The 22191-nt window shown below is 40.5% G+C and overlaps 3 protein-coding genes across 7 annotated transcripts in view; all 3 read left to right on the forward strand.

The window, feature by feature from the left end:
• Positions 1-4029, forward strand: part of elapor1 (endosome-lysosome associated apoptosis and autophagy regulator 1) — a 15754-nt gene extending 11725 nt beyond the window's left edge. Inside the window, exons 15-22 of the mRNA XM_020615880.1 lie at positions 117-293; positions 385-535; positions 1626-1725; positions 1826-1927; positions 2117-2243; positions 2710-2888; positions 3018-3183; positions 3270-4029. Of these exons, the coding sequence (XP_020471536.1) occupies positions 117-293; positions 385-535; positions 1626-1725; positions 1826-1927; positions 2117-2243; positions 2710-2888; positions 3018-3183; positions 3270-3356 (1089 nt within the window). The 3' untranslated portion in view covers positions 3357-4029. The remainder of the gene's footprint in view (positions 1-116; positions 294-384; positions 536-1625; positions 1726-1825; positions 1928-2116; positions 2244-2709; positions 2889-3017; positions 3184-3269) is intronic.
• A 921-nt stretch (positions 4030-4950) lies between these two features.
• mapk14a (mitogen-activated protein kinase 14a) lies at positions 4951-17834 on the forward strand. 2 transcript variants are annotated; one of them, XM_020615901.1, is made up of 12 exons: positions 4951-5369; positions 8040-8169; positions 8629-8687; positions 11252-11363; positions 11469-11498; positions 11814-11861; positions 12636-12750; positions 12854-12925; positions 14011-14090; positions 16955-17033; positions 17208-17381; positions 17510-17834. In XM_020615901.1, the coding sequence occupies exons 1-12, from the start codon at positions 5251-5253 to the stop codon at positions 17572-17574; spliced, it is 1083 nt and encodes a 360-aa protein (XP_020471557.1). In that variant the 5' UTR covers positions 4951-5250; the 3' UTR covers positions 17575-17834. The 2 variants fall into 2 exon arrangements, with proteins under 2 accessions (XP_020471557.1, XP_020471548.1); XM_020615892.1 differs by lacking the exon at positions 14011-14090 and adding an exon at positions 14532-14611 and having other exon boundaries at positions 4952-5369.
• Positions 17835-20493: 2659 nt separating this feature from the next.
• Positions 20494-22191, forward strand: part of srpk1a (SRSF protein kinase 1a) — a 16577-nt gene continuing 14879 nt past the window's right edge. For 2 of the 4 annotated variants that reach the window (XM_020619134.1, XM_020619142.1), the window contains exons 1-2: positions 20494-20630; positions 21300-21354. In XM_020619134.1, coding sequence (XP_020474790.1) covers positions 20618-20630; positions 21300-21354 — 68 coding nt within the window. In that variant the 5' untranslated portion in view covers positions 20494-20617. The other 2 variants (XM_020619118.1, XM_020619127.1) reach the window with 1 other exon arrangement.

Raw genomic sequence — 22191 nt, forward strand, 5'->3', positions numbered from 1 at the left:
CACTGTAGATAATCCCTCTATTTACCTAATACACTGTACATCAGCTGTCATATTAGGCTTTCCCACTGTGGACAGAATGTGCATGTGAATCTTACGGACAACCTGACTTCCTCCAGGCACACTCAGCCTGTCTCAGTGACTGTAAGTTGGACTTGTGGACAAGAGAAGGAGCTCAGCTGCAATATGACTTCTCTCCTCTGGCCAATGTCACCGGCTTCTACAGCAGCCCCCGCTTCACAAGCAAAGGCCTGAGATATTTTCTTCGCTTTAATGTGGGTCTGTGTGGGAAAGAGGTGAGAAAGTTCGTGTTTTTTTTTTTTTTTTTATTTATTGTTCTAAAACTAAGTGTGATGTGCATTTTAACCTGCCGTCTTTTTCCTACAGGGCAGAGTGCCAGCTACCTGTGTGGGAAATGTAACAGAAAGTGGGAGAGAGGTCAAAGGTTATGTCTGTCAGTCCACCGTGGTTCCCTCTGAGATCAGGAGTCAGAGCGTGGTGTCTTCACAACCTTTCCTTATCGGTGACTCACTCATCGGTATGAACTGACATTCATTTATTTTTGTAAATTTGAGGAAGAGTGGTAAACAGTTTTTTCAACATGAGACTGAGTCATCTGATAAAAGGCTTGTTGTTCAAATTTTCATTAATGGCAATACACACATTTACACACCCTCTGTCTATATGTAAGTCCATACCCACCGGCAATTTTGTCATTCTGACTGTCCAAACTATACAGCTGCATCTGGATTTGCCACTTTTTCTATTTTTCTGCACGTCACTCTGTCAGTTCTCCAGAAAAGCAGCAATTAAAACATTTTTTTGCAATCACTCCTTGGATTTTCACACACATTTTAAGCTCTTAGGAAATTATACCCATGTATGTTTTCCCCCAAATGTTTATCTCGAGCTGTTGCTTATGAAGTCATGAGTATTTAATAGATTAGATAAAATAATCTCCAACAAAATTGTCAGGAGCTTTTACTACTTAAATGCCTCAGATCATTTGTGTTCAATACATCAAGGGTTTCTAACCTCGGATCTGATATTTTTAGTGATATTTTTTGTAAGATTAACATAAATTATGTTTGTGTTTTGTACTCTTCTCTTTTAATCACACCTATGATGTGGCTTCAGAGACTGAAATACAATAGATTGCAATGACTTTTTGTACAGATGACCATTACTAACATCATATTTGTGGTTTTACATGAAAAGCTTCAACGGTTATTGGAAGAAATTCTCATGAAATCTGTTGCAGACATTCATGTTCCCCTCAGGATGAGTTTGTTCATTCTGAGTTCTCACTCCATTATCAGGTCTCAGTGGTTTTTGAGCAAATAACATTAAACAAATGATAATCCTATCAACCTCAAGTGTACTTTTTGTTTAGTGCTGGAAATGTTAACCTGCTAATATGCTCAACTAATATGGCGACACTGCCAAATATAAGACCTGCTAAACTTTAGGGTCAGTATTGTCACTGTGAGCATGTACAGCCAGTGAAGAGGTGCCAAAATAGAGGTTGATTTTCAGGTTTGCTAGGGGAAAGAAAAGTTAGGAGTCACTGGTTGATAATGCGTGAATGTTATTTATCAGTTAAAAGGTATGCTTCATGTCTTGTCAAGGTGTGACCACTGTCACGATCCTGAACGGCATCTCTTCTCCAGAATGGTTGTTTCCTCACTCATCTGTGGCCGCCCTGTCTGATGTCATATTCTATTATAAGTAAATAAGAGCACAATTTTAAATATTTGTTGCTGGACATTTTGTCATCTGTTAAATTATGTAGTCTGAGACATGCTCATCATGCTTGTGATGTCTCCAGGTCCAGTGAGACGACTCAGGCTTGTAAACAAGGCAGGTCAGCTACCATCAGACTGAGATGTAATCCCACCGTGACTGCCAAAGACCAGTTCACTCTCCCAAGGTATCTTCTATCATGACCAGACTCAACTTTTGACCTCACAGAAGTCATCCAAATGTTTGATTTGACACACATAATGTATTACAACAGCCATTCTTGTTACTAATATGCCACATATTGAGCTCTCTGAGGCTGAGCTGTGGACTCACGTAAAGCTTGAAAACACTTCTCCTACCTTGTTTTCCTCCACAGTAACTGCTCAGAGGGGACGTGTGATGGTTGCACTTTCCACTTTCTGTGGCAGAGCCAGCATGCGTGTCCACTCTGCACGAAACACCACTACAGAGAGATTGTCAGCGCTTGTGTCCAGGGAATACAGGTAGTGCTGCACAGGCATGGGCATCTTGACAGAAATCATTTTACCGCCTCAACTCCACAAACCCATGCTGTATGGAAAGAAATACTTCTAAAAATAACAATTGTGTCAGAATAGTATAAAAAATGATATCCAGATTTTTCATTTTATGTGAAAAAATTATTCACAAAATGTGAAGTTCAAGCAGATACATGATGTTTGATCTAACTTTTAAAGGACTAGTTTAGCATTTTGAGAAATATGCATTTTTATGTATTTCCTATGTGCTTAGCTAACCAGCTGCTTACTGTTGCTAAATAATAGACTGACATGAGAGTTGTGCCAGTCTTATCAATAACTTGAATTTTTTTCAAAATTGTCAAACAATTCCTGTAAGGAAGCTATTGAATACATTCAGATCAAGTGGTTAATTTATATGGGAAATAGGCAAATTTAACTACTTGTGTGTGTGTGTGTGTTTGCATTTCAGAGAACCACGTATGTGTGGCAGCAGCCACTGTGGTGTTATGGAGGAGAGACCCTACCTCCACTAAAAGTTAATGCTTGTGTGACTCTGGATTTCTGGCTCAAGTTTGGTGTTTCCGTGGGAACAATCGCTGCTGTGCTGCTCATCAGTATCAGTTGCTATTTCTGGAAGAAGACACGCAAGTGAGACCGCTAAACCTTTCCTTTGGTGTTTGTTGAAACATGTCCCAGTAGTAAATACAATCCAAGTGAGAAGAAAGAAACTGTAGTCGGTCTAGACAAGATGCTATTCCTGTCATCCTTTCCTTGCAGGTTACAGTATAAGTACTCCAAGCTGATGATGACCTCAGGGGGTAAAGAGTGTGAGCTCCCCACTGCAGACAGCTGTGCAATAATGGAGGGAGAGGATGCAGAGGATGATCTTGTGGACCTCACCAAGAAATCCTTCTTTACCAAAATCAGGTCATTCTCACGAGAGGTCTGTAACCACTCTATTCACACACGCACACTGAGATACATATCCAGCTGCTGTTATTATAAATGTTATTATCAATGTGTTTTCAGAGAACATCAGATGGATTCGACTCGGTTCCTCTTAAGTCATCACTGACACGCCATCGAAGAGAGGAGGAAGACTCTGATGATGCTTAAATCAGAGGATGAACAGATCCTTCTACCAAAGCGCAGATGAAGTGTTGAATTTTAGGCATATAAACATCAGTGCAGCTTCAACAGATGAAGAGAAAGTGCTGTTAATGCATTTTATTTGTTACAAAAAGTACATACTTACTGAGGGAGTTTTGAAACAATGTAAAGGGTGACACTTATACAGTGTGTAGTATTGTCAAATGTTAGGTTTCCCAACCTAATAAAAAGTCTCCATATTGTAGTCCTATGTATTTTCAAGACCCGAGGTGTCTTTCAAAATGATCTAAGGCCCAAACTGTGAAAAACATTCAACTTTTTGTAGATAAGTGAGACTGTGTACAACTGTTTGTGTGTATTTTATTATCTATTTTCTCCTTTTATTTTTTATTAGACTAGCCATATAGTTACGTTTTATAAGGTTATTTCAGTATTCATTATATTTTCTGCATCTTTTCCTGACTTTTTCTGCTGAACTTAAACCTATGATATAAGTTGGTTTTATTATGAAGCAATCACATTTGATGTGCATCTTCAGGAATTAAAGACTTTTAATGCTGGTTTTAGGTGCTCCTTGCTAGATCATATTGCAGAGCATGAAAATAATTACTTCACATTATATTATATAATAATGCTTTTATGCAATTACTTTATATCTTAAGAGTCAAGAATCTTTATTGTCATTATGCATAGCACAACGAAATTTTTTCCGGCAGCTCTTCGCTTAAAAGACAGACATATTATTTACATAACACACATTATTTGTGTTTTCATGTTTTTCAGTGGAAAAAATGCCTCAATGTCAAAAGTATTTTTGTAGTTGTTGTTTTAAGTAAGAATAGAGACTGAATTTTAACAGCCATGTTGATATTTTAGCTACATCTTGCTGTTAATAATTAGTTTAACCTTTTTTTGATTACCAAACTTTTATTTGTAATGGAGTATTTTTACATTGTTTTTCCAGTGGTGGAAAGTAACTTAGTACCTTTACTTAAGTACTGTATTTATGTACAGTTTTGAGGTTATTTGTACTTTACACGCACATTTGCATTTTCTGCTGCTTCATATTTTGACTTCACAACATTTCACAGGCAAATATTGTGCTTCTTACTGTATTATGTTTATTTGACAATTTTGGTTAATTTTTAGAATCAGATTAATGAAACAAAATACCCAGCAGTACTTCAGATTGTAAGCATCTAAGAAAGTTAACGTTAGCTCCACTTTTACCAGCTGCAAAATTAAATTTGACTAACAAAATAATGCAGCAGTCATTCAAATCTTATATAATGGTATTCATTAAATTGAAACGTGCTGTTCTGCATAATGTGTACTTTCACTTTTCATACTTCGAGTATATTCTGATGCTAATACCTTTGTACTTTTACTTAAATACAGTTTTGGATGTAGGAATTGTACTTGTAAAGGAGTATTTTTACACTGTAGAACTGCGACTTAAGTGAAAGACCTAAGTAGTACTTCTTCCACCATTGTTTTTCTGCTAAGTAAGAGGCCTGTCTGCACCTTTCTTATTTTTTCTAGTACCACTGAAAGCACCATGGGGTTTGGTTTTTGTTTTTAGTCTCTTCTCATTTCTTGTCATCTCGGCCTGACCCGTTTTTTTCCCTCGCGAGACCTGTAGTTTAGCAAGGGGGGGTGAAATCTCGGGAGTTGTCTGAAAGCGAGCAGAACAGTGAGAAGATTCAAAAACGTGCACGTTCACGCTGCATACGGCTATTTTGCAACGTTTCACAAGAGGACAGCCCCGTAATTTAAGATTATATTAAGTTCTCTAACTACGACAAACGTTTCATGTAGTTGCTCTTTTCGTAACTTTGGGGAAGTTTTACTGTGAGAGCCCACCTCGGACAAATTCAAGTCGGCCGCTGGTTTTGCAGGAATGTCGCAGAACGAGAGACCCAAGTTTTATCGACAAGATGTGAACAAGACAATATGGGAAGTCCCGGAGCGATACAAAGACCTTTCTCCGGTCGGTTCTGGTGCCTACGGATCCGTGTGGTAAATTACTTTTTCTTTAACTTTGTGTATGTGTAGCCCCATTCATTTAGGCCTGTGCTGCAGATGCTAAAGTTAGGTTAGCATGTCCTGTTTGTTGGCTAGCAAGGTAAATGGTCTTATACTTGTATAGCGCATTTCTATGCTTTTACAGCACACTCAAAGCACTTTCACACTGTTCGGCCATTCACCCATTCGCATTCACACACCGGTGACATCACCGGGAGCAACTGGGGGTTTAGTGTCTTGCTCAAGGACACCTCGACATGTTGACTGGACAAGCCGGGAATCGAACCGCTAATCCTCCGGTTAGGAAACGACAACAATTAACTTTATCTAGGTCGTTGTTTCCACCCGAAAGGCCTGTAATCGGTCTGTCTGACTTCACATATGTGCACATAAGCGAAGTTGCACTACAGGAGACCGCTCCCTTAAACTAATGTTGATAGGTTGAAAATGTTCCAGTCTTTATCAGATCACTGGGCATGGTGCACTCCAAAAACTTGTGCATCAGTCACTATTTCCTGTTTTTCACATACTGTAACTGCCGATCCTCTTTCCAGGGGTAACTTAAAAGGCATTTTTTTAGGGAACGAGATGCAGGTTAGGTTACATTATCAGGGTGAAGTCCCACCAATAGGTGATGTAATCCGATTAAGTTAGACTGAGGTGAGGGTGCTGCTATTGTGATTTGAGGACGACATTGTATCACTTTAAAGAAATCTTCAATAACGAATATATGGCTGGAAAAATAGCGTTTTATTCAACTGAAAGACACAAAAGGCAAAACAATTCAGGTGCATTTTGAACAGTTTTAACTAACCATCTTGTAGTGAATGTGACTTCAGTTTTACTTTCTGAATTATGAATGTAGTAAAAAGAACAATACACAAGCACGGTAAAAGGTTTGCCCACAAACTCAGCTCACTGGCTTCTCTCCTGTATGATCTCCCCCTGGCACTCCGTCATGCTGGCAGCTGCCCTGGTTCTGTTACGTACTGATTACAGAGACGGCTAAAGACGATACAGGTCTGCAGCACAGAGGCATTTACAGTGTTGTAAGCTTACGTCTTTTGATTTCCTATTAAAGGAACTGGCTGGCAAGGTGGCTTTCCTTAATGTTGCTGGATGACTTTCACAAGCTGGATCTTCTGCATTTGTGTGGTAATTAAATAGGTTGTGCCAATGCTATCTAGGACACAACATTGTCAGCGGTACACTTGACTTAGTGGGCAGATGTTTGTTTTGCAGATGGAAGCCGACAGCTGTGCTGTTACTGGGCAATAAGATAATCTGTTGCTGGCCAGTTTACTGGCTGCCCACCAATGCACTGACTGTGGCCCCCCCTGGACTTGACCCAAGGTTTACTTTGGTTCTCTGACCAGTTAATTTAGACAGAAATTGCACAGCTTTAATTGTCATTGTAAAATGTCAAGACTGTACACACCTGAAATCGAAAAGTCTAGTTACAAAAAAAATAAGTTAACATTTATTTATCATAATTAGAAATTGACTTGTTCATAATCACCTTTATAAATTACAGTGCTTCTGTTCCAGTAACTTTACAATTAACCTCTTTCTCACAGTCACTTGCCAAACCGTCTGGAACAGTTTGGAGTTCAGTGTTTTTGACAAGTGGACAGGAGGAATCAGGGTTTGAATCGTCACCCCTGCATTTAATGGACAATCCACTACACCTACTGAGCCACAATATTCATTTAGTTTGTGAAGCTGGAGATTGTCAAAGTATTCAGTGTCTGTGTAACCTCATATTTTATTTAAAGTGGCTTTAATTTCTTTTCAGCTGCTAGAGGGTCTACTGACCCCATAAGTCGCTTCTAACCACTTTTTGCCTGTCCCATCTTGTTTCCTAGTGACGATGTAAACTACGGATGTGATTGCGACACACTGTACAAAATGCAGCCTCCAGTCTGAAGCTAGCGTTAGCTAGTGTTGTCGAATGCTCTAACATTACACAAAGCTTGATTTACTGCCATATCAAAATCATAATAGTTCAATTGCAAAGTCATGCTTGGTAGGTAGTGTTACCAAAAACAAATATGTTAACTTTAGATACTAATGCATCCAGAAGGAAGAATGCTACATCTGAGTCAAACTTGTCTTTTGCTGTTTCAGCATTTTTCTCCCATGCATGACAACCACATTTGTATTATGACCCTGATAAAGATAAAACATTAGTTTTGGCTGATATGGATGGGAAATGTCGACTTTGGCTCCAGCGGCTCTTGATGTTCGTGTGTAATCCTGGCCACAGGTGACTGTGGTTAGGTGAGCAGAGCAGGAGGAAGTGTTGGCCTTGTGTCTGTCAGCCCTCAGAGCGCAGGACAGTCTGCAGACAGGGCTGCTCCTGTTCTGCTGAGAGGTGACATTTTCTGCTGATGTTGCCCTATTTCTTAGCCTCCTGCACCTCTTGCTACACTTACTTTGCTTTTCAAAGCAAATGCAGCCCATTCTGAGTCATGCAAAACACTTTTCTGCTTAAAAATTACAAGCTTGCTTTTCTTTTATTTCTAGTTCAGTGTTGAGCAGGAGTCTGTCACTTGCAGGTTTGATCCTTTAAATCAGTGCATGCTGACAAAAACTTTGTGAGAGTTCTGGCAGCCATTTAAGCTTAACTGTTGGCCCACATTTTTATTTTTATTTTTTTAACAGTTCAGCGTTTGATATGAAGATTGGTTTGAAGGTCGCTGTGAAGAAGCTCTCTCGGCCATTTCAGTCCACCATTCATGCTAAGAGAACATACAGAGAGCTGCGGTTGCTGAAGCACATGAAACATGAAAACGTGAGTCAACTTGTTTCTCTTCCCTTTGCAGGTCCGGCCCAGACTCTGTTGGTTCCCTAGGCGGGATTTTAGGGACATCTTATGGTTTTTCATTGATGTCAATTTTATTTTATTCTAACATTATTTTAATCATTACAATGATCGATCAGTACTAAAATTGTTAACTGTCAGTAATTATTTTGCTTGTGGGTGTAGGGCGCTCTTCTGAGAAAAAAAACAAACTTTCATGTGGCGCACCCCCCGTCATTTTGCACCCTAGGCAACTGCCTATTTCGCCTATTTCATGGCCTGGCCCTGTCCCTTTGTTTTGTCTGCTGGTAAACAGGCATAAAAACCTAAATTGTTTGTGTTTGAGAATGCAGTTTCTTCAACAATGTGTTCGCTTAAAAAAAATAAAGATTATACTTGGTGCTTATTGTTCTTTGTGTTAACTTGACAGAGCTTTTCATGTTTTTGCAGGTGATTGGCCTCCTAGATGTCTTTACACCAGCTACTTCTCTGAAGGAATTCACTGATGTGTAAGTAGAGTGTTGTCACTTCAGCAGCACTCCCAACCATGCGTATTTTAACAGTAGTGCTCAACAAAGTGTAGCCTTTAGTTTCCCAGCAGCAGAGAATCGCAGCTGTGGCCGGGAACCACCTGGAGGCAGGCCAGTGGGTTCGACAGCCCTGGAGCAATTCTTAGACTCGGTGATTTACTCACTCTTTAGTTATTTCACCACCAGGTTCCTTCTCTGTGTTTGCATGTCGCTGGCCTTGTGAAACATATTTTAGCTGCTTACGCTGTTCACAAAAGGGTAGTGATTGTTTGTTGATATTTAAGGCTGTTAAAAGTGGGAAGTGAACCACTAGACGGTGACTCAGTCCTTAGACGTGCACACGCCCTCTTTCTTGCTCTTCCCTTCACTTGTATCAAGATCAGATTGTAACAGATTTTCATTTGACACCAGAAAAAAAGAATGTGAATTATGTTTTTCCTCTATTTTTGATTTCATACTTTGTACGTGTATTTTTGGAGAAATATTCCCCTGTGATAGATTCATCCTAACTATTTTGGAGCAGTGGACAATGCAGCAGCCAGACACCCACTTCATATCCGAAGCCTTGGTCAGCAGCATTGGCAGCAATATATCTAATACCTAACATGAATGCCATTTACTGTTAAAGGAAACCTACTGGGACAATATGTAAACTGCCAAGACCAGAGCCCTGGAACTTGTACTTTTGCTGCTAGGTGGCAGCGCTCCCTCAGTTTTAACCATGGGAAACTGCAGTGACTATTGGAATATATGGTATTTGTGGTGTCTTTTTCCCCACTAATGATTAATGATTTATTTCATCTGGCTGCCAGAGGTGGTGTGGATTTGTGTGATTGACTACACACTGTCACCAGCAGTCGTCGAGAGTTTTATCCCATAACCCTGTATAAACTTGTGACGTTAACCAGTGTGGGATAACTCTGCATCCACGCTACATTACATACCTCTTCCTCGCTAATGAGAGCTGTCTGCAGTCAGATCTCCCAAGATATATTTTAATCCAAGTGTGGAAAAGGCTTCAGATGTTGGCAGCTGGGGCTGATGCAGGGGGTCGTAGTGTGGCAAACCTTTCCTCAGTCATCTCCCTGAATAGCCCACACAGCCATTTCATATCTGACTTGAAAATGTGAATTAGTTGAGTACTACAGCATATGTAGAAAAAGGTTTTAAAGCTTAAGAGTTTAAGCTTGAGGGTACATCAGTTGCTAACAGCATAACATAACCCGTTTGTTCAACCAAACTGTCAGTGGTCGAGTTGAATTGTGGGTAATGTAGGAGCTATATTTTGTATATTTCCTTTAGGAAGAGGAATGCATGGAATAAAGTAGACAAAAGCTCTTCTGTTGCATAGGTTTTGATCCTTTTTAAACTATTGCCATTATATAGGAGAAATGCTGAATTTGTGGAATACTCTACTCTTTTGATGTGAAGCAGTTTTGTGGAATGGAACAGTGTCATGCATAGAAACATACAGGGACTTTATCTTTATTCCCTCACACTTTTATCAACAGTGTTTGCTGTTGAAATGGAGAGCTGTTCTCTCGAGATGCCCCACCCTCCTCCCAGATAATGTCATGGGGGATTGAAGGTAGTAACAACGTCACATGTAGACTGCACTGGAGCCTCGACTCCTGAGGGAAATCAAAAGAGGAAGAGGGGGAATAGGTGGGTGGTGTGGAAAGAGCAACTTGCTGTGAAGTGTCTCTTAAAGTGCTTAGAAGAATAACGGTTGAGTCACAGGTTGTCAGAAGGAAATATGGCCGTCTTTATCTGCACATCTGCTGAAATGTTGTAAATGCAGTGCATGCAGTGTGATAACAAGGAAAAAAAAATCTCAGAGCTGCAGGTGTTGTATGTGCTGTTCCCCTCAGCTTTAGAAGTGCAGAGCCACAAAGCTGCAGTACAGCTTCTTATGCTCCTGTTTCTTTAGTGCAGAGAAGAACAAGAGGTCACTATTTATATCCCTTTTTTCCAAGGCTGAAACTGAACTGTGTCCCCGTGTGTTCAAGTATAATCAGGTGTTATTTTAAGGCCTTGCTGTGTGAGCATAGAAGAGTGTTCATTGAGTAGGATACTTGTTGAGCAGCAGACTCATGAAGCAGCACATGGCACTGTGTGTTTTAGGTGCAGAACTGTCACAGTAGCATCCTGCTCTTGCTTTCGTCCATAAGTGCTGTTTGGGCATTTTAAACAGATCTGGGATTAGATTATTAGAATATATTAGATTATCCTCTGATGCAGTTCCATTAAGCCCATTTATCTGAGTGCGCTGTTAAATGACATTCTACTTGTAAAGGGCTTGGCCTTTAAGTGCCTCTGGAGAGAAGGGAGACTGAAAAGAAGTAGCAGCCAAACCGGTTTAAGATCATATGCCCATACGGGGAAATTAGTTTCAGACTGCAAACAACTCTGGGAAAATTTGTTTCCAGTGCAAATATATTCATTTATATCCATCTGGCTTTTTATGAAGAGGAAAAAAAAAGATATGCCACCTTATGTTTGTGTCTGTTTGCCCTGTGATGACGGTGTTTTCTGCTTGGTAGGTATCTTGTGACCCACCTAATGGGGGCAGATCTCAACAACATAGTGAAATGTCAGAGACTCACAGATGACCACGTGCAGTTCCTCATATACCAGATCCTCCGAGGGTTAAAGGTGAGGTTATTAAAGGAACAGTTCTGACACTTTTCAGTGCAAAGTCATTGTATCTGTAAACAGATGTAGTTTAATACACATACTTTTTTCCTTCCTTGTTTCTAGTATATCCACTCAGCAGACATCATCCATAGAGTAAGTGCAGTGTTCGGTTTTTGTCCGACAAATGCCACTTCCCCACCATGTAGCAAGGGGGTTTAAATTTGTCCGAGTTTATGACGTCTTTCTTTGGCAGAGCCAGGCTTGTGCAAACACTGAAGTGAAGGGAAGTCATAAACAGGACCTTTACTTTACATGGCAGTAATGATGTAAGGCTTTTATTTGAATGTTGACCAAGAAGAGAGATGTTTTTTCTTTCATGAGAAGTTGGAATGTTTCTCCAGAACAAGTTCACTGGCATTCTAAACATATGCTCATCACCGAAAATTGTATGGATTTTTTTCCCTTTAGGATTTAAAGCCTAGTAACCTGGCAGTGAATGAAGACTGTGAACTGAAGGTTGGTGAACTGCTGCATAAGAAGACATATCCACACATGTGAATGACTGCGTTTACATGCACTTAAGTAACCAGGTTAAAGTCGGCTTTCTTGAGTAAGCTGATTTCTTAACTGTCGTGTAAACGGGAATCCTGGCTTCCATAACCAGGGTAGCGGATTAGGGAAACTCGATTTCTCATGGAGAACGGCGATTTCTCTGCCATGTATACGCCTAACCAAGTTTCTAATCGGCTTTCTACAATAGCACGTGTACAAAAGACAAGTTCCAAGGACACTTGTGCACATGTGAGAAAACCATGAAGTTGTCATTGGCGTAAACAGACTATTATCAACATGGCTAGCAGCAGAAAGATGTAAATGGAGACTCAAGTCAGCCACTTGTTGGATGAATGTGTTTTGTCTTCTATTTGCCATTATTAATTTCATGACTAATGGAGCAGCTAATGTCGTGATCTGCAGGTGACGCATTGCTAAAGAGACCAAAATACGAGCTTGATTGACCGGGTCCATCTTTGTTTATGGGAGGATACAGCCGCATAATGACGTCGGGCTTTACAATTGTGGATGCACCCCAGCAGCGCCTTGGGGCTAGTTGGGGGGCTTACTTAGGAGCTCATGCACGCGGGGTTTTTGAGTAGCCTGTGCATTACTGCTGTGCATGTAAATGCGTAATTTGATTTCTGCTGTAAACCGGTTTCTCTCAGTAACCTCATTACTGCATGTAAACGCAGTCGGTGTTCTGCAGTCAGCTCTGCTTTGTTGTACTTAAATCAGATTTTGGACTTTGGCTTGGCACGGCACACCGATGATGAGATGACTGGGTACGTGGCCACCCGTTGGTATCGTGCGCCAGAGATCATGTTGAACTGGATGCATTACAACATGACAGGTAGATGACATTAAAAAGCTCGGAGACTCTTTGCATCTGTCATGACACAGGACAAGTGTTTTGACAAGTGGCTCTTGATGCTCCTGCTTCTCCTGTGTTTCAGTGGATATTTGGTCAGTGGGATGTATAATGGCAGAACTCCTCACTGGAAGAACTTTGTTTCCTGGTACTGACCGTATCCTTTTCATTTGAGGCTTCAATACTACAGAGCTCCCATAGATTCTAGCACACCATTTGCGTAATGACTCAAGCAGGTTAAACACACATTGTTACTGAAGTACTGATTTACAATGTACAGTGGGTACGGAAAGTATTCAGACCCCCTTAAATTTTTCACTCTTTGTTATATTGCAGCCATATGCTAAAACCATTTAAGTTCATTTTTTTTCCTCATTAATGTACACACAGCACCCCATATTGACAGAAAAACACAGAATTTTTGACATTTTTGCAGATTTATTAAAAAAGAAAAACTGAAATATCACATGGTCATAAGTATTCAGACCCTTTGCTGTGACACTCATATATTTAACTTAGGTGCTGTCCATTTCTGCTGATCATCCCTGAGATGGTTCTACACCTTCATTTGAGTCCAGCGGTGTTTGATTATACTGATTGGACGTGATTAGGAAAGCCACACACCTGTCTATATAAGACCCTACAGCTCACACTGCATGTCAGAGCAAATGAGAATCATGAGGTCAAAGGAACTGCCTGAAGAGCTCAGAGACACAATTGTGGCAAGGCACAGATCTGGCCAAGGTTACAAAAAAAAATTTCTGCTGCACTTAAGGTGCCTAAGAGCACAGTGGCCTCCATAATCCTTAAATGGAAGACGTTTGGGACGACCACAACCCTTCCTAGAGCTGGCCGTCTGGCCAAACTGTTTTTTTTTACCAGCACAATAGCTGCATGTTTTCAGTTTCACTTTTGAAAACCTGCTTTTCTGCTTTTCCCTTTCAACATAATGCTGCCTGAGGTGTTTCCATTAAAAATGTAAGCACACTTCCCCCTGACATGACACACACCCTCTGCTGTGATGTTTCCACTGAACTGCTTCAACTCTTCCTACACTCAGTATGCATAGTTGCCTCAGATCCTCTTTCTGCCTGCACTGCGGCCAGTTTCACACAGTTTTCTCGTGTGTGAAACATAAAGGCAATGTAATTAAACTGAGTGCTACATGTTTCACAAGGAGGCTCTGATTACAAGTTCCCCACCTCCTCCATTGTCTGGTCTTCCTTTACCGAGAGCTGGTAGACATTGATCAGTTGAAGCTAATCATGATGCTCGTCGGAACCCCAGGGCCTGAGCTCTTGATGAAAATATCTTCAGAATCTGTGAGTTCATAAAGTTATGCAAAGGTTGTTTTTCACACCAGTCCTCTGCTCTAAACTCACCCCTCTGCTGTGCAACAACCTGACAGAGCTGCTACATAACTGAAAGCATGGTTTCCAGCTTTGAGCTGTGCGGGTTTGACACTTGCTTCCTGCCTCATTAACTGAGTGAATTAAATGTTTGCTGTGAGATTATTGTGACACAGCTGATTGAGCTCCAGCTTTCACTCACTGACTGCAATGTGAACTGTTGTGTTGTTTCTTTCCTCTAAATCTGACAGTCGCTGCTCTTCAACTGTTTTCTCACATTTTGCTTTGAAGCTTGAAGTGTGCTTTTCAACATAACATTGTGCATCTGGAGTTTAGTCGCATTGTTAAGTTGAGAAGCTGCTTCTTAACTGTCTCTGCTCTGTCGCCACACTCCCCTTGACACAAGCTTTGTAGATATAAACCAGCTTCAGCAGATAATGCGTCTGACAGGAACACCCCCAGCGTCTCTAATAAGCAGGATGCCCAGCCATGAGGTGAGCAGGATCCACAGTTGCTTTCCTTCGCAGCAGACCAGGGCAGGAGGACAGTCAGACCTGCTGTAACACACTCTCCCTTTTGTTTTTAAAGCTTGTTGTTCTGTATTTATGTTTATTGTTAAAGGATAAGGCCGATCATTTTCTATATTAACGGTATTTACAGCACTCCCCATACAGAGACTAAAACTGACAGTGATTTGCCTCTACTCACAGTTGATGTCTGTCAGTCCTGGATCTGTTTATTCATCTCTCTGTGCCACAGACCACCTTTGGTGTTCCACAATGACTAAAAACACCACATCCATCCATTTTCTTCCGCTTATCTGAGATTAAGTCTCAGTGGCAACAGGTTCAGCAAGGTAGTCCAGACGTCCCTCTCCCCAGCAACGATTTCCAGCTCCTCTGGCGGGATTACAAGGCCAGATGAGATAAATAATCTGTCCAGCGTGTTCTGTTGTCCTGGAGGCATCCTGATGAGATGCCCGAATCACCTCAACCGGCTCCTTTCCATGTGAAGGAGCAGCTGTTCTACTCCGAGACCCTTCCACATGTCGGAGCTCCACACCCTATCTCTAAGGTTTAGTCCGGCCACCCTGCAAAGGAAACTGATTTCCACCACTTGTATTCGTGATCTTAAACTCCTTCACTTGGGGCAGCATCTCATTCCCCACCCAGAGGGAGCAGTCCACATCACCAAAATACCGTTGCACTGGGTGAGATATTTCTTCATTAGCAAATCCCAGACCCGAGCGTGAGGAGCTAGAGGAATGTAAACAAAGCTGAGAGCTCACACGAGATCTCACACATCCACAGTTGGCTCTGCCTTGTGCTAACTGCAGGAAATTATAGCTGCTCAGAGCCTTTGGGGCAACATAGTCAAGTCTGGGGTGTTCTAATGAAAAAACATGTCATCCAGTGCAGCGGTGTGTTTCACTGGTGTATTTTTAATAGTCCAGGACTGAGAGACTGATGGACATTAACCGTCAGTAGAGACAATTCACTGTTGGTTTGTCTCTTTATGGGGGTTGCTGAAAATATCAATGTAGAAAATGAAAGGCCTTATCCTTTAACCTCACAGTGGTATGCACAAGTTTCTTACATGGAATAGAATACTGAGTGATAGTTTGTTTAATCAAGATATGTGCCATTGGCCACACTAATGGGAACTAGACTCCAAGGATTTTGGTCAAATGGAGTGTAAGGAGCAGCATTAACTCCAGTTTGATACTAATATTTGTGTGGTTTGCTTGTTGCGTGTGATTTTGATGACTGACACAAGCAGCTTTGTGGAAAAGGCATTTCTGTGCATCTTGTTTTGCTTCAGTAGTATTAAAATGACTACAGAATTAAGGGCGCACACTGTAATAGCTAGACTTTCTGTTGGTGATGAAGTAGTTACTAACAACATTTTCTGTACTAAGGATTCTTCTGTGGTTTTCTTAGCACATTTCTCCAAACTTGCCATCTTGCTTCTTTGGACATAGTTTTTTGTGATTTGTGTTATTTTTCATTCCACATACTGTAATAGAATAATTGTCAGTCTGCAAACTAAACTTTTCCTTTACACTGAGAGGACAGTTATGACTGGTGAAATAAATCTTTTATTGCCATTAGTGTCGAGTCCTCATTCACATAGGAGACGAGCACAGCAGGGTCTTTTTACTGGATATTTGAGGCTCATTCCTTTAAAGTTTTTAATTTTTACATAAAAGGTTTTTGAATATATATCTAGTTGTTTAAACAAATTCAAAAAGCATGAATGAAAAATAGTTTCATCCAGATGTTTCTTTCTGCAGCCCCGATGCTGCTCCTAGGCCACACATTAGGGCTGTCAATCATTTGTTTGCCACAAGCTACACTTACAAACCCAAGCTGTGTATGTTTTTATTTATTTATTTTTTTTATATATCTTGCTTCAGCTAAGAACCCTGTGGGAACAGACAAGTCGGAAACCTTTGCTGAACCTTTGGGTGCCTCAGTGTTAATTCCTCATAAAACATGTTGCTGTAATTTCTACCATAAAAATTGCAAAAATCTTTGGGTTTGTGGAGAATATAGAACTAGTGAAAATCATTTTTCAGCAGAAATGATGAGCCTTACTTATACAGCAAAATGTTCTCTGTTTATCATCAATAAACATTCAGGGTTATGGGGTGCAGTATAGTCGTAGCTGTAGATAGAAATGTCATAACTTAGCAGTAATGATTTGAAGCAGGTGGCTCCACTGAACAGAATCTGTAGCCTGAAATAATGAAAGCATTATGGAACAGGCAGGACTGAATGTGGGCGGCATGTTGCTGCTCGTGGAAGCTGACATTTGATATACTGTATTTTTTCCAGGCCAGGAACTACATCAGCTCTTTGCCCGACTTGGCCAAGAGGAACTTTGCTGATGTGTTTATTGGCGCCAACCCACAAGGTAATACCAGGTTTGCCCAGCGGTGCTTGTTTTGTGTTATGGTGCAAGCCCTGCTGACTGCAAATATGTTTAAATGTAATTCCCCTTATTTTTGTGAGCGATATTGGGTTAAAAGAACAACTCTACATGACACTAGGATGTTTAATGGATCATAGACTCTGTTTAAATGTTAAGCTGTGGACCTTCTGGAGAAAATGCTGGTTTTGGACACAGACAAGCGCATAACAGCAGCAGAGGCTCTGGCCCACCCCTATTTCGCTCAGTATCATGACCCAGATGATGAGCCTGAGGCCGAGCCGTACGACCAGAGCTTTGAGAGCCGCGAGCTGGAGATTGAAGAGTGGAGACGTACGTAATCTTACTCAAGAATAATAAATCCATTCATGACTGAAATCAGTGATATGCAAAATGGTTTCAGATCTCTGACAGTAGGAAAACCTTGTTTAAATTTTGTAACAGTTTCTCATGTCTTGCAGGATTAACCTATGAGGAGGTGTGCAGTTTTGAGCCACCTATCCTTGATGAGGATGACATGGAGTAAGAAGACATCGACAACCAGTATCCAGCCTTAAATGTGCATTAGTATTAAAGTCTCAAACACACTTGTATCACAGTGCCTATCAGCTTTGGTCAGTCTTGATAAATCAAGGAAATAGCTTTCATGAGGGATCATTACAGCGCAGGAAAAGGACGAGCTCGCCCCGTTGACGTGATTCTTATTTATGAACCACTAATGTTGGTCTGTTGCTGGGAAGTGTTAATTCTTGCCAATAGCTGAAATTGTTTTATATTCTTAATTTTTTTTTTTAATTTAGACTTTGACTCATCACTGTGACTCTGAAGCTGAAATACCCGGACCTATAGTTGTACCGTCTTGTGTTTTTTGTTTTAAGTATGCCTAATTTATGAAGAGAATTTTGCTATGAATCGAAAAAAGAATTTTAGTATACCACTGACCTTGCCAAGCTGTCACACATAACAGTGGGTCACATGTGTTTTGTAAAATGTTTCATTCAGTTATCACCACAATTATCTTTTTATTTAAGAACGTAACTTGGATAGCTTGGAAGGATTTCAAAACTGTGACACAAGTGGATTCAATGGTTTTAGGATGACAAATGGAGAATGTACCTGTTCTGTGCAGTCACTGTTCTTTAGTACTCAGTAACTGAATCTTACAGATTTTAGTGTTTATTTTGGTCATTTAGATGCCCTGTGAGACACGTACAGAATTTGGCTGCACAGAAAAATCTGAGTCTGTTCTACTAAAGGACAGTGCTTTTCAACAAATGAATAGGAAAACGTTCACGGGTACATGCTAAGCTCAAAAATGTAAATATCTGTGCCATATTTTTTGAATCTTTGATTTATTGCGGTTATGAAGCAATCACTTTTTAGCATGTACATCAGACTTTGTGTGCGTCTGTGTGAGTGTGTCATTTTACAGGAATTTTAAGTGTCATGCTAATAGAAATATTGCTTAAATGTCTAAAATAGAGATTTCAGATATATTTATACTGTGTGGAGGTGGTATTTATAAACAGCAATGGAAAGATCTCTTAAACTATTTTCAGGCCAGCAGAATAACTATCTTCAGTTCTTTGTTTAACAAAAATAAAGATTTTTAAGAAACCCACGTTTTGTTACTTGCCTCTTTCAGTATGCTGTCTTTGTTAATTTTTTATCAGCAGAGCCAGTCCTCAGTGATTTCACTTGAGTATCAGGGAATTAATGTAATTCATTTTACCTAGATGACATTGATTTTTACATTTAGCATTTTAAAAATTCATTGTGTTCCCTATTTAATGCATCATTTGACCCATGATAATGGCAGGCACTGTATCTGCCCTGCTGGAGTTCCAATAGGTAAAACTGACACAGATTACTAGGACAAAAACAACAAAAAAAAAAATTTAATGATTTAATGGACTGGTTAATATATAACATGAAAATAGTTAAGTGACTTTGTTTCTTGAACAAGTCATGAATACATTGAATTATCAGGTCCAAAAGTATTTTTTTCAAATGGAAAATCATTTGCAGGGGTTTATGGTTCTTAAGTGCTATATTGTCATATTCAATATCAAATGTCTGTTAGGCCACAGATTTAAGACAAAAGATGTTTGTGGCCTGCACCGAATTCCCCGCCTTTGTGGACTGGAGCCCTGATGCTAACTGCTCTGTGATAATCATTTGTCACAGATATACTGTTTTGACACGTTTAAGAAATTGTGACGAAAGGCCAAAGTTACACTGTATGTTTTTATGGAAACTTAGAAACTGTCTCCATTATCCATCAATCATCTGTACCACTTATTTCTGAATAGGGTCACGGAGACTTGAGCCAATCCCAGCTGACATTGGGCGAGATGCAGGGTACTACATATCAGAGCTGACATGTAGACGGACAACCACACACACACACACACACACTCACACACTCACACTCACTCACTCACTCCTACGGACAATTTAGAGTTGCGAAGCGACCTAAACTGCAGGTCTTTGGACTGTGGGAGGAAGCCAGGCTACCTGGAGAGAATGCACGCAGGCACAGAGAGAACATGCAAACTCCACATAGAAAGCCCCCGGTTTGGCCAGGGCTCAAACCCTCTTATCCAGAGGCATCAGTGCTGACCACAGTCTGCCGTGCCACCCTTCTGTCTCCATTAATTTGTGAAAATGTTATTTTTGTTATAGAACTTATTAGCCAAATAATTCCTGTTTGATAAAAAAAAAATCTTGTTTTGTCAGAAAACAATATTAGACTGTATATCATCAGATTTTTAGTGCTTGAAATAAAGGTTATCTTTCCCAAGTTCCCAATTTAGATGAGATTGAGAATGAAATGCATTTCTACTGTCTGTTTTGTCATTGCAGTCTGGTATGGCAGATGGATATATAAATATCAAGGTTCAAAGTATTACAGTATTACAACAATTTTACATATGACAGTTTGCATACCTCCGTTTTTTTTATGCCTGCTATTTATGTATGAGAAAGTTGTATGTTTAATTTGTTCAGGTTATATTTGATATAATGTATATGTACCATGTATTGCTTACTTTTATTTTCTCATATCTCTATTGAAGGTGTTGTACACTGTGACATTTAAAAATGTTAATTCCCCAAATGGGTAAATCAGGCATCTGCTCAGGGGATCCCCAAACTCCCAGATTCAGGCTATGTTGATTTAGGTTTTGGTAATTTAATTAACTGTGCATTTCTTGAGGAATTTGAACCAATATCAAAGCAGGCCCTGACTTAAAGGGAGGCCCTGTGCTTATATGGTACACTATTCTAAATAAAGTGCAGTTACCTTTTTGCATCACCACTGACCAAACAGTAAACATTTGCCCAGGGGCCCTCTCATAGGCTGATCCGGCCATGCAGTCTGTTGCCTGCAACCATGGATACATTCATGCCTGCAACTTCAGTGTAGTAAAATCCATAAAAACGTTTTGACGCTCAGGCGGAGACAACACAGGGGAAACGCACAGTTGAGCAAAACGAACCAATGCGCATGCGTAGAACATTCGATCCTTGGTGGTGTAGCTAACGGCTAAGCTGCGGATCCAGCCAACATGGAGAGGAAAGGTAAATCTTTACACCGGCAGTTCGCACGGAGTATGAGTTATATTAGCTCGCGTGTGTGTCGACACTGCAGTAAATGTTCCAGCGTAGGCCCAAGTGTAAGGTTTAGCCGAGCTGCATACATTCAGATGGTGTTTTTTAATTGAACGCGTCTGTCACGCACTGTTAAGCTACGTTAGCTCTCCAGACATTAGCTTTAGCATCAATGGGACATGTCAGGATTAGCTAGTTAGCTACGTGTAGCTTTCTAGTTGTTTCAGTGTTATACATACACAAGATAAAACAGTGATAACTTTAACCAGCTGTTACCGAGCAGTTAGCCACCCTAGTATGTAAAATTAGCTGCTTCATATCACACAAACGTTACTGAATAACTGTTACCTAGTCTAGGTGTGTAGCTTAGTGATGTAACACTAACTTAATGTTGGATGGTTTTCAGTGTCACACTGGGTGACTGACCGACAGATGTATTGGAACTGTAATTTAGATTGTGGTGATTTAAAGCATGATATAATAAAATGGATACCGACAGAGTTTATGAGCTGCAGGGGAGGGTAGTTGCATCCTTTACCTCGATGCCATTCTTTTTGTTTTGAGCGTGAGCTAGGGATCAAACGGCAGCCAGACAATAGAAAAATACGTTGTTAACTTGTCACTGGTTTCTGCTGGCAGTTCTGGCACTCCAGGCGAGGAAGAAGCGGGCAAAAGCAAAGAAAACAAGCAAAAAGTGAGTACATGACAGTCGTAGCAGCATGTATTTTGTTAGTCACAGGTCATTATTTGTGGTGGTCTGACAGATGTGCGTCTGTACTTAGATTGGGTTGGTTTGCATGGTGTTCCAGTTGCATTTTCCATAAACATTTCAACATTATTTTAATAAGCTCATCAAAGGTATCTTTCCGGGTTGCAAGCGAGAGCAGACGTCTTTACTGCTCCTCTTGTCTGTTCTACGATTTTTCACATCTTCTACATTTTCAAGTCTTTGAACAAATTCTACAACTATTAAAATGCCTCCAAGAGAGAAAAGAGCTAATAAATCAGAAGCGAATGAGGATGTTGAAGCAGAAGAGGATTATATTTCAGCGGCGCAAGTAACAGAGATGTTGAGTCAGCAGAAGCAGATGTACACCGCACTGTTGAGCCAACAACAAGACAACTTCAAAGGTTTTGTGCAACTACTTATGGAGACAAATAACAAGAGACTCGACGACATGACCAGAGAAATACAGGAGATAAAAACGAGTTTGCAGTTTACCCAGCGAGATGTGGATGTGATTAAAGCAGCCATGGGTGAACAGAAAATACAAACCAAGGAAACAAGGGAGGATGTCTACAAAACCTGTGAGAGTTTAATAGCCATAACGGATAAAATGGAGCATTTGGAAGCACAGTCCAAGCGAAAAAACCTGATCTTCGAGGGAATCAAGGAGTCAGCTGGAGAAAGCTGGACGGATGCGGAATGTAAGGTGAAGGAAATATTAAAGGAGAAACTTCAAATTCATCAAGAAATTGAGATGGAGCGGGCTCACAGAGTCGGGAAACCTTCTGATCGGGGACCGAGGGC

Source organism: Monopterus albus, unplaced genomic scaffold (genome assembly GCF_001952655.1).
Source record: "Monopterus albus unplaced genomic scaffold, M_albus_1.0 scaffold6.1, whole genome shotgun sequence".
NCBI classification, from domain to species: Eukaryota; Metazoa; Chordata; class Actinopteri; order Synbranchiformes; family Synbranchidae; genus Monopterus; species Monopterus albus.